At 40.8% G+C, this 12,604-nt stretch overlaps 2 protein-coding genes across 2 annotated transcripts in view; both read left to right on the forward strand.

Moving 5' to 3' along the window:
- dck (deoxycytidine kinase) overlaps positions 1-12,604 on the forward strand; it is a 253,223-nt gene that overhangs the window by 235,107 nt on the left and 5,512 nt on the right. The window contains exons 2-3 of the mRNA XM_085792856.1: positions 10,947-11,097; positions 11,383-11,498. Of these exons, the coding sequence (XP_085648982.1) occupies positions 10,965-11,097; positions 11,383-11,498 (249 nt within the window). The 5' untranslated portion in view covers positions 10,947-10,964. The remainder of the gene's footprint in view (positions 1-10,946; positions 11,098-11,382; positions 11,499-12,604) is intronic.
- LOC146977002 (MOB kinase activator 1B) lies at positions 1,017-9,797 on the forward strand. Its single transcript, XM_085792845.1, has 6 exons — positions 1,017-1,282; positions 2,652-2,818; positions 4,513-4,606; positions 5,365-5,498; positions 7,192-7,355; positions 7,454-9,797. The coding sequence occupies exons 1-6, from the start codon at positions 1,269-1,271 to the stop codon at positions 7,529-7,531; spliced, it is 651 nt and encodes a 216-aa protein (XP_085648971.1). The 5' UTR covers positions 1,017-1,268; the 3' UTR covers positions 7,532-9,797.

The raw sequence follows: 12,604 nt of genomic DNA on the forward strand, positions 1-12,604 counted from the left end.
CAGGCGTGCAGATCCGATGTCAAGATTGGAGGGGGCACAAAAAGTGTTTTTTTTTTTGTTTTTTTTGCCCGTATGCAACTCATATCATGCCACCATAAATCACAGCTTCATAGAGGCTCACCATATCATTCAAAAAGTATAATTTTAAGGGTCTCAGGCATGTAATGTCTACTTATGTCCGTATCTTTCACCCCCCTCAATTCTTCTCACCATCTTTCTTTTCTCCCAGTATATGGGACTACATGATGATGATGATTGATGATTAATTGATATGGATGAAGCCCTATGATTGAGGGGGGGTCGTTTTTTTTAAAAGCCTGCTTATGTCATCAGTACGAAGGAGTATTAGGACCTTTATTTTCTAACTTACCTGCATTATAAGAAATTAATTTGTAAACATATGAAACCAAAAACACCTCCACAGGGTTATAACAATCAGAAATCCCTCAGTTTAAAGTCTTATCTTTCCCTCATCCATCAGACAAGACTCTCCAGACAGACATATGATTGACTTTAGTTGATTGCTAATGGGTAAAGATGATCAATAATACATCTGTCTTGAAGGAGAGGTCATGGACAATATTGTTTGTTTTTTTTTAACCCAGTGGTTCAACTATGAGATCATTTTCTTTTGACCTACTAAAACACATACATACAATCATATTTTTTTTTTAAATATAAAATGCTAATACTCCTTTGTACATCAGCGTCTGTGTAAGAAACTATCCATTCATTTGCATTGTAGTGGAGGAGACCAGAGATGGAATGTGGAGTCATTATCCACCATTTCAATCATTTCTTTTTCGATGTGAATCTAAAATGTGGAGAATGTGAAGTCTGAAAATACATTTGAATAATTTAGGGTATTTTTTATTGAGGGGGACCAGGACCTATGCCCTTGTGCAGTTCCCGTGCTCTTCCTGTTGGTTCCACCAGGTGGCAGCAGACGGCAAAACGGCGTGTGACGCTACTCCGAGCGTCAGATCATGAAGAAGTGGTTAGCAGCAGCAGCAGCATTACATTACATTCAGTACGCTGCTGCCTCTCAGCGTACAGAGCAGCGACCAGTGGACCAGCAGCCTTGTTGTCTGTGCAATTAACCGGCTTTATTTTCATTATCGCCGTGGCGTGTTTACAGTGAGATTTATCGCCGTTGGGACCACAGAGGAAAGAGCCGAGGAGGACGTGTTGAGAATCCAGAGTTTAGTCCACAACAGCCAGTGTTAGCCATTTGCTAAGAGAGTTATTATCCTGGGATCCGAGGAACCATGAGCTTTCTATTGTGAGTTATACATGTGTTATTATTGCTTGTTTTATCTGCTTGTTTGACTTTGTATTCAGAAACTGTCAGCGGTGATTTATATATATATATGTATACAACCTGCTAGCTAGCGTGTTGGCTAGCTAGCAATGCTATATATGCCATAGACTACTACGGGCTGCGACTACTTCCTGGATTCACCTTCGGATGTTTGGTGTGATTGTTGTCTCTGCTTCTCTGTTAGATTGTTTTGGGGAACGACTCCTCAACATCGACAGTTTGACAGCTATAACAGAAGAGTGATCGATATTGATTATTGTTTTTGACATTATGAATCTACCTAATAACCAACACCAGAGTGAATTTAACAAGAGGGGGGATCTCAGTGTGGCTTGGGTATTTGCTGGAGTGGACACTTTGTTGCTACGAGCTAATCCAGATCTGATATGGCATAACTCGCCAATATTTTTATTATGGATATGAAGGATCCAGGAGTATCTTTGGGAATATTAACTGTGTTGTCTGTTGAGGGAATGTGTGCTATTTGGCAACTGGTAAATGTAGAACCAGGATAAGAAAAAACATAAAAACAATGAAAGGGTTTGACGAGTGTGTCACCGCTTTATTTTCTAACTTACCTGCGTTATAAGAAATTAATTTGTAAACATATGAAACCAAAAACACCTCCATAGGGTTATAACAATCAGAAATCCCTCAGTTTAAAGTCTTATCATTTACTCATCCATCAGACAAGACTCTCCAGTCCAGACTGACCTATGATTGACTTTAGTTGATTGCTAATGGGTAAAGATGATCAATAATACATCTGTCTTGAAGGAGAGGTCATGGACAATATTGTTTTTTTAAAAACCCAGTGGTTCAACGACGAGATAATTTTCTTTTGACCTACTAAAACACATATACAATCATATTTTTATATAGAATGCAACCATATAGGCTATGTTGTTTTCTTTAGCTATAGATTGGTGTGCACTGGTATTGTTGTATAATAGATTGATACTTTATTGATTGATCCCTCAGGGGGATTCAGTTTTAATCTGTGGTGTTGTGATGATTCACATAAATTCTTGTTTAATGGGGCAGTGACAGGAACTGAAAACAGCACCTCACTGAAAAAATGGCCTCATTATGCTTCATACACAGAGCGAGACCCTGTTCTGGTCCTACTCTCTGATTCTCTCTAAAAAAAAAAACCCACTTAAACTCCTTTGTTTGCAATTTTCAGTAACTTGGTGTTAGCAAAAGGCCCACACCTAGTGGGGGGGGGGGATTGCAAACTCATGATTTGTCATTATATATTTTGACTCCCTCCTTCGTCCCTTGTTCATCATCATCACCGTGTGTTTTCTTCCTGTAATGTGACTCACAGTGGAAACCGTTCATCCAAGACGTTCAAGCCCAAGAAGAATATCCCGGAGGGTTCTCATCAGTACGAGCTGTTGAAACATGCAGAGGCGACGCTGGGGAGTGGAAACCTGCGCATGGCGGTCATGTTGCCCGAGGGCGAAGACTTAAATGAATGGGTCGCAGTCAACAGTAAGCACAGAGTTTACCTTCCCCTCCTCCCCCTGATACGCCCTTTTTTTTTTTTTTTTTTGGTTGTTGTTTTAAGATTCCTGGAAGAACGGCTTCAACCCTCACATGCTCTCTCTTTTCTGTCAGTCTCCTCTCAGTTGTGTCTTAGCTGTCGTCTTGTTTCTCAAATCTCAATTAATCCACATCAAGACTTAAGCTGAGAGTGAACTACCATGGTGATCAGACCCTGGCATTCCCTCCTTTAAAGACCCTGAGCATTCAATGCTGGAAAAAACAAACCCCGCACTGTGAATGTTAAATAGACTTTATTGTCTGCTCTGTGAGAGAGCCGTGTTTATTTTCCTCCCAAAATTGAGATAAATGGCCGGTCGGTCGGTCAGTAGGAGCTTAATCTCCTCTCTCACGTCAGATCGCCTGACTTGCTCAAGTTTTTATTTAAAGGCCCTTTTTACTAGTAGAGGACCAGATAAAGTGATTAGGATGTGAATTGTTTTGATATGGTGGCTTCTTTTTATAACACCGGCGTGACGCATGTGACAACAGCGGAGGCTGTCATTTGAATCACCTGAGGTTAATTGCTGTTTGGATGAGCTGCAGTGTATGGTTTTTTGGATATATTTACTTCATAAACAGGAGAAGTATTACAATACTTGTACTCCCTAGTAGTTAGTCGTGGAAACGGATGGATGCATAAGTCACAGTGACAGCAGCTGTTCAGAAGTTGCACAACAAGGAGAAGTTAGATGAAATGAGACGTGAGTAATAACTTCCCTCAGTCACCACCGGTTTAAAATGACTTCACACATGATCTGTCCACGAGAAGCAGATCCTGAAATGGATAGAAGGAGAAGAGGAGGAGGATGATAATGTGGCCTCAACACAGTTTTCCTTTTTATGTTGAACAATCTATCAAATTAATTCTGTATCACATGAGCATCTCTAACGTCCCGTGGCTCTGCCGTCTCTTTGCATACAGCTCCGGCTCAGCCCACAGGCCTGTAGGGAAATCTCTTATGGTGGCAGCGACTTTAGTACCAGAAGTCTCACACCTCATCATCTCAGCCGGGGTTAGGGAACTTTAGTGAAGTGTTTGGCTTCCAGCTCTCGAGCGTCAACATTAAGACGACGCTGTAATCTGCAGTGTTTTCATGTCTTTTCTCGTTACTGTCAAACCTTCACCCAGATATAAACACACAAAAAGGTTTTGACTAAAATATCTTCAGAACTGGGCAAACCCCGGCAATCAAACACTCAAGAGATCTGGTGTCTCCTTGACAAGGGTGGGTTAGGGTGAGGTGGGGTGAGGTAGGGTGGGGGGGGTAACACAAAAACATATGCCACGTCAGCTGTCCCTGTGTATTTTAGTCAAAGATTAGTAAAAGGAGCAACAACAACAGCGACGCTGCCAAACCCTTAAAGTGGATCGCTCCAACTGAAGTTGGCCGTCTGCCCCTGGGAATGAGTGATAACACAATTTGCGCCAGATAACTGTTGTGTGTGTGTGTGTGGGTGTGTGTGTGTGTACTGGTCTACAGACTGGTGTGGGCAGTGAAGTGGGGAGTGGGACAGGGAGGGGGGTGGTTGAGGTCTCTGGGGAAACTTGATGCCAGATATCTGTGCTGGTGCACATGGTGTTTTGTCTCTTGTACAGTTGATTCTAATGTCTTTTGGTTTATTTTTTGTTTTTCTTCTAGCTGTGGATTTCTTCAACCAGATCAACATGCTGTACGGCACCATCACAGACTTTTGCACAGAGGAAAGTTGTCCAGTCATGTCTGCTGGGCCGAAGTAAGTTCATAATTTCAGGTCTGCAAGTTTTAGTAATCCCATAAACACAACCGACGTGCCTCACTCGGCTCATTTTGGTCTGTCAAAGCCTGACAGGGCAACTGATGGACTCAAGTCTTTATCAGACAAACACTCGACACTTAAAGGGATAGTTCAACATTTTGGCAAATTGGCCCATTGCCATAATCCATAGTCATAGCAGTAGGTTTGTTACCTTTATTTGTCGGTGCAAGCTGTTTTTAGAACGGCAGAGCAGAGCCGTGAGCTGCTCAGAGCTACACTATGGTGGCTAATGGGATTTCTTGGTTTCCCTCATCAAACTCATCAAATACACAATCCAACAACTCCAAAACGCTCTGGTGGACAAGTTGTGACCTGCACATTCACCACGCTATGAGATAATAACAGAACGTTACCAGACAGAGTTGTTTTAGAGGCAAATTCATGCAAAACCGCTGATGCGGTGCCTTCAGGAACAGTTTTTCAGCAAGCAGTCTTGCACCAACAATTAAAGGTAACTTTTTAATTTTTTTAGCCTTTATAACGAACCTACTGCTATGTCTAAAGCGATTATGGCAATGGGCCAAAATGTTGAACTATCCCTTTAAAACAGTTAGAGTTCAATAAAACCTGCACAACTCACACTAAACTTCTGCAACGTTGAGAAGAGAAGGTGGTGAAAATATATTATCCATCTAACATGAGGGAATCCATAAACATCTTCAAATTATAATGTTAGTCATGTACGCTTCCCGTAGGTACGAGTACCACTGGGCCGATGGGACCAACATCAAGAAGCCCATCAAATGCTCTGCTCCCAAGTACATTGATTACCTCATGACCTGGGTGCAGGACCAGCTCGACGACGAGACGCTCTTCCCCTCAAAGATTGGTACGTTGTCGTTGTTTGTTTCCTCTTGTTTTCCTGCTTTCCTTGTGTGGCATGTTCGAGAAATGAACATTTCTCCTTCCTCTGAACTTCAACTGTTTATCGCAGCAATAAAACCAAACCTGTTGGATTGTCATTTGCATGTAACCACGTTCATTTTTACAGGACAGTTTTGTTTATAATGCAAAGGGAATTGATCTAAAAGCGGTTTAAGGGGGAACTATAAAGTCTGGTCTCTTTTCCTCTGTGTTGCTAACCCTCCTCTCGGTCATGTGCATTTGTTTTCAACGAAGCCGGCGAGAAATCAATCCATGGAGCGGTGGATAACGTTATTTATCATATACCATGTTACGATGTGGATATTTGTGTAGTCTTATCTGTTATAAACAAGAGATTACGGGTTACGGGGCGCGTTACGTTTGTGTCACGGTGCCTCTTTAAAGAGACCGTGAGGAGTTTGCTTTTGGTTATAAAAGAGTCTCATATTAATGTGGATGAATCTACATTACCTACACTTATTAATGAATCCATTTTTAATAAATATATCGTTTTATCTTCATGGTTATTTTGATATTATTATTTAGTGGTGGACTCGCCCAGCATTTCCTGGTTTCCCGGACGCCGCCGGATCGCTAGTTGGCATCGTTTATGGTCGGAACTACGACGGTATCTGATCGTCTTTGAACCTCTGATTTTCATTCTTGATTAATGAAAACATTCTTGGCAAATGCTTTCGCTTTCGTCCGTCTTGCAAGAATTTCACTGTGCGCGCGCATGGGGGCTCATGGGAAATGTAGTGTGAAAACACTTTTGTATAGATTACATAAAAGCTACAGAGGAATAATTATTAACCTACACAGCAGCGCAGCCCTCACCCCCACTGAACCAGCTGAGGCTTGTGTTGTGTTGTTCAGGGTGGAGCGAGTCCTGAACAGAGTTGGAGCGGAGCCAGCGCAGGTTGCATGTCTGATCTGCTCCTTCGTACAAACACCTGAGGGGAGGAGAGGGCGTGGTGGCGATGAAAGGAGCTCCCCTCCAGTGACACAATATTATAATTATAATATATCTATTGGTTGTGCTCTATAGTGATGCTGTAAAACCATTGACCCACAGTTTACTCAGGTTCAGTGTGTGCAGTGTCCAGCTCTTGGTCTAATCTAAAGCTCCTTGTCTTGTCCCGTCAGTCACCACCTTCATTTGAATAATTGATGTGGCTGTAGGTCGTTCTCTCTCTGTGTACACACTGGAGGCTCAGGCAGCTTTTCCACCAGGCCTCTATAGCTCTAACAACATCCCAGCGTCTTCCTCCTGACGACAGATCAGCTCTCAACACGTCGTTGTTCAACCACAAGGTCGTTCTGAGCTGCTGCAGTCGTGATTGTTTGCACGCTCCTCTCAGATCGTGCTGCGGCCTGTTCCTGCAGAGACGTTTACGCTTCATGAGAACAAGACAACACACACACGGCAGCGTTGACTCCACTTCTGAGTGTTTGACAAGAAAAGAGGAAAAATGCAAAGTTTGAGTGATTGAGTGAACTTCTTATCTTTTCCAGTTGTCTCAGTGAAATGTTTTTACTGAAGATGCCTTTTGAAACTAAAAAAAAATCTCCTTTTTCTCACAGTATGGTTTATATCTTCTGTCGTCCTTCTGATGATCTGATCGGCCTTGGTTGTCCGCCCTTGTCTCGTTCCTCAGGTGTCCCCTTCAAGCGAAACTTTATGTCCGTGGCGAAGACCATCCTGAAGCGCCTGTTCAGGGTCTACGCCCACATCTACCACCAGCACTTTGACTCCGTCATGCAGCTGCAGGAGGAGGCTCACCTCAACACGTCGTTCAAACACTTCATCTTCTTTGTTCAGGTAGACAATCGGTATATTTCTATACAATATATAGTATAAGCAGTAGAGGAGTGTGTAATCTGACCCTGTTTGCTCCTTTCTCCTTCGCCCCTCTGCAGGAGTTCAACCTCATCGACAGGAAAGAGCTGGTCCCACTACAGGAGCTGATTGAAAAACTGACAACCAAGGATAGATAAGCAGCGATGTAATCCTTATTTTATTGGTCTTCTACTAGTTTTTTGCACAGATACCCACCCCACCCTGGCTGTACGTATGCAGTATATACTATATTTCCATTTGGGGAAATGTTTTTAAAACAGGCCAGGAAGAAGGAAGGGTCTTGATAGGTTTAAGGCACCAGGACTAATGCTATCAGGGATAACAGTAATAAAAAGAGAAAAACACTTAATTGAACAAACTACAGAATAACATAATATAGAAAGTGGTTTTAGCTGTATGGAAAAGTCCCCAGTGTTCACCCATGGCTTACTTTTAGTATAGTATAGGCATATAAGTTTTCTATTAGACTGCACAGATGTTTTTTTTTCTCTTCTTCTTCTTTTTGTCCACTTGGATTTATGACAACACGAGGCGTTTACGTGCTCTTAGATTATTTCCCACTTTTGCCCACAGGGGGAGAAGACAGTGGAAGTAAAGTTGCTATATGGTAACCGGAGGGTTTTGTTGGTGTTAATGGCAACAATTAAAGCTGATAAAGCTTTTAGCCACTATTATTATTATTATTATTATTATTATTTTTAAATCCACACTGAATCTACACTGAAGGAGCTGGGTTACAGTTTGCTACTGCTGTCCACATCTGTATTAGCCCTCACATCTGTATCTGTCACTACAGAGGAATCCTAAGTGCCTAGCATGGCTCGTAATCGCCCTATATCAACAGAACTGTAAGAAGATAAAAGGCCATATATATATATACATTTATATATATATATACACCACTGACACAGCGTTAAAAATTTTCCACCCCACCTTCCTTTTTTTTAGTTTCTGTGACTCTGAATCTCCTCTTACATCATTTTTTCTTCTATTTGTACTTTATTTTCTCCGCAAAATCTCTTCACCAAACGCCTCCTCCGTCTTGTAGTTACAAAAGTCCCTTTGCCAACTTCCTGTTCCTGTGCAGGTTAAGATAAATGAATGTTTTTTGAAGGACGTATAGATGAGGTTAGATGTCGTAGCAGGGACTGAGACATTACTTTAACTTTTAGAGTTTTCTAGTAACATGTTCCTGGGTACTATAGTTTTTCCTCCCCCAGCCCCGAAAACTTTTGAGTAGAAACGCGTTTTTAGGAGAAAAAAAAAGGGTCTGCGAGGGATCTGAAACCTTAAAGTGGATTTTTAAGGTCAGTAAATAAATAGAAGTAGGTAACTGTGTTTAAAATTGGATTTTTTCAAGACATCCCGTGTTATCTCGTCGCCATAAAGCACTTTGAACAATTTTCCTGACCTCTCTCTCTCTCTCTTTTGCCTGAATGTTTTATTCTGCATAGACCGTGCTTTGTGAGAAGCTGTAACATCATGTGACTGATCATAGTTTGGTTTTTTTCTCCCTTAAAATGAATGTTGAATTGCTTCAAACTTCCTCCGACATCGACTCTTAGGCACAAGTGAGATTTTTTGAGATCTTTTTTTTTTTTTTTTTAATAGTCGTTCGTCGCTGCGCTTCAAACAGCAAGATGCATGTGCCCCCCCCTCTGCCCCCCTCCCCATGAATCTCAAAGTGTAGTTTACTATGCAATAATTGACACTTAAAAACACTATAAGATAATAATTACCAGCTGGTTCATTTATACTTTATATTACCCAATGTTCATTTTTTTCCTTTTTTTTTTTTTAATAGCGCTTAAATTCTGGTGTAGGTTAAAAATAAAGAGTTATTGCTTCTCATTCAGGTTTGGTTTCAGCCAAAATACAAAAACAAAAAAACGGGACATGAGCATTTTATATCAGAGAGGTATAATACTTCGTCGCACACGTGTAAATACTGAGGGTTAGACCTGTCTTCAGAGTAATTTTCAGAGAGCATGGAGTGGTAGCTTTGGGTTCAAAGAATGCATCGAGTCTTTTTAGAGGCTGCTCCCCCCTCCCCCTTCCCCTCCCCTCCCCTCCCCATTTGGATATTAAATTTTTTTGTTTGTTTTAATCGTCGAGTATCTGTTTCCACTTCCTTAGCTAAACTATTATGAATGTTACTGCTCATCAGATACCTGAAGAAGATGTAATAAGATGAGAAATCGGTCATCCTGAAAGCATCTCCTCCTTTATTCTATTTTTTTTTTTTTTTTTTTTTTTAAATGCCCGTCGCCTACAGTTTCTCCTCCTCGACTGTAATAAATAATTGATGAAATGTTTGTAAATATTGGCTTGGTATGGGGTTTTCAATGCTACTGAATTGATTTATGCTGTTTACAAGGCAAATAAAGGTGGTCTTGACTCTTGGGATGATGTCAGTGTTTTATTAATGTACCTAGTACTAAACACCTGTTGTAAGCACTCAAATATTTATTGAATGATGTTCTTAGGTCAACATTTAAGATATTTGAAGTGTGAACTTTGCTTTCTTACTGTGAATTTACTTTACAGCTGGCTGTAGTTACTTATCTTATGTAAGGCAGTTTATGCTTTGTGTATTTTTAATAATGCATGAATTGTAATGCTTGTGGTAAAGTAAGTGCACTTTTTGGTGTATTTATAGTTAAGTATTTGCATATTGTGCCAGTTACCTCTATATTAATAACCGTAACATATGGCACTTTTCTAAACAAAGCTACAAGGTGCTTGTACAGATAGAGACAGTAAGAGAACAATACAACCAATGGAATATCAAAACACTTTGTGTTAAAAAACAATAAAATACAGTATGTGTAATATAATTTGTAAATATCTGTGCACCAACCAGTTGTATTAGTGGTTTAAAAAGCCCTTTTTTGTATTTACTTAATAATTCTTAATACCTGAATATGGTGCCAGTGCTTTTGTAATTTTACTAAAAAACATTACACAAGTCACAACTTAAAATGTTAATAATGAAAGAAACATGCTCAATAATGCTTTTTTTTTTAGGGCACTTTCAAGTATTTAAGGGAATTACTACATTGACTACATTTATTCTTACTAAAACATCTATCTGGAAATGTTATACATATAAAATGATCTAAACTCACATATGCATAAACAGTAATAGCTACATTGTAATAATATAACACTAAACAGTAGCTGTTCTAATAAGAATAACTTTTACTTAATGTCACTCAAAGTACATTTAATCACTAATACAATGCAAATTTACAATGTGATATAATATAAGTGATATGTTGACTACAGCACTTTAACTTGTAGATAAGTGTAAGTTTTACAGTGTAAACAAAACAAAAACACACCGGCTGCGTGCAGCTCATGGATGTATTATATTAACGGTGCAGCTGATGAGGCGCAGCAGCTACTTCCGGGTGGGGGCGGGGCCTCGGCTGCGTCACCCGACGGCGACGTTCGTTGCCGCCAACTTTAAACAACAGGGCGCGTTGAGCTGCTGCAGCTGCTGCATCGTCTCTCTGAGAAAGAAGAGGAAAAATAGGATTATTAAGTTAGTCTACTCAACAAGTCAACATGTCTTATAACGTTACTCCGAAGAGACGCTGTCCGGACTCACTGAACGATTCGATGAACGAGTCCATGAACGTGTCTCTGAACGACTCTATGGAGAAAAGGATAAAGCGGATCTCAGTGGAGGGAAACATTGGTGAGTTCAGGGCTTAATATTGTACTTGGAAAAGCGAGTTGTCACATTTGAAATCAGCTTTAAACTTGAATTATATGCGGCTATCTTTGCATGTGTTATGTTTGCATGACTGTGTGCGCAGATCACAGATTGATTATCGATACATTTATGAACTTTAACTTTGCCGCCATTTGCCACAGCTGCTGCAGGCTCCTCTAACGTTACACCACCGAGCAGCCTTTATTATGTGTGTATTATCATGCGATTATATCTGAACCTCCTGCACCCTTTTCTGTGTGTTTCTAGCTGCAGGTAAATCCACCTTTGTGCGCTTTCTGGAGCAGGAGTGCTCGGACTGGGAGGTGGTGCCAGAGCCGATCGCCAGGTGGTGCAATGTCCAAACAAAAGGCAGTGACTTTGAGGTATTGTTGACATCGTGATGACAGCAGAAATCAGGGGTGCAAACTTGTCACCTTTCGGCGAAATTCGCCGTTTTGGATCCCAAATTGGTCATTTGTGTGATTCGTGTAAATCCGCAATAAAAAAAAAATTGAGAGGGGGGGGGTTCGGCGAGGCGAGGCGAAGCAATGCACCTGTCTCTTTAAGGGCGCATGCACCTTATCTGGATGACAACGAGTGGTGGCAGCGCTCCTCTTCTGTCCAGCAATACACACCTGAAGCTTCACTTTTAATACAGACTAACTAACGCGACTTTTTGAGCATGGCGAGTGAAAGAGTCGGAGCTAGAAGATGCTCCAGCAGCGTTGTATAGGTCTGCTGTATGGGACCGCGTGTGTGTGATGATCGCGATCGCGGCCAATTAGCGATTAGCGCGTTTAGCATTTATTAGCGCTGCAGCGCGACCTGAGCAGCAGGAGGAGGAGGAGGAGGAGGAGGTTGACTGACTGTGGCAGGAAAACCTCTGCCTCTGTTTCACTTTATATTGCTGGTAAATAATGTGGTTGTAAAAGTAAAGTAGTAGGCTTAAGTTAAATTATTTTGTATGTACTAATTAAAGGGGCAGAGCTTTAAGAGACATTTTAGCTTTTATATTTTATAAGATAGCCTATATTTTTTGTAAGAACCACAATTAATAAATATAGGTTATATATTTCAGTGAATATCTAATTGTTCTTAGCATTTGTTAGATAACTTTATTTGCCCAATAAATTAAAACATGTTGGAACTATCAATGTCTCCTCTCTTGCCACCAGAATCTCACCTACTTTTAAACTCAGAATGTCACTATGATGGATCAGATGTCAGACTGCCTCATTCTTTAAGTTTTAACCTGAATATACAAGGCACGTTTGATTTTCCCAACGATCAAAGTATACGAAACCGAACCGAAAACCCTGACCACAAAACCGTGAACCGAACCGTTTGCTTGAACATCTTTTACATACATATTGCCGCTTAATATGTTTTATGTAGCCTATGGCATTTTTAAGCTTCATGTGTGTTATTGGACAGAAAGAGCAGCGCTGCCTCGGAGCATAGCCCACGTACAGAAAACAGATTTACATCA

The sequence above is a fragment of the Trachurus japonicus genome, chromosome 12 (assembly GCF_045865225.1).
Source record: "Trachurus japonicus isolate A0001 chromosome 12, Traja_1.0".
Classification (NCBI taxonomy): domain Eukaryota; kingdom Metazoa; phylum Chordata; class Actinopteri; order Carangiformes; family Carangidae; genus Trachurus; species Trachurus japonicus.

Bases quoted from the DNA above. Each gene is read 5' to 3' on its own strand.
- LOC146977002 (XM_085792845.1), top strand. The intron at 2,819-4,512 runs GTAAGCACAGAG...TTTTTCTTCTAG, and splicing joins TGAATGGGTCGCAGTCAACA to CTGTGGATTTCTTCAACCAG. The intron at 5,499-7,191 runs GTACGTTGTCGT...CTCGTTCCTCAG, and splicing joins GCTCTTCCCCTCAAAGATTG to GTGTCCCCTTCAAGCGAAAC.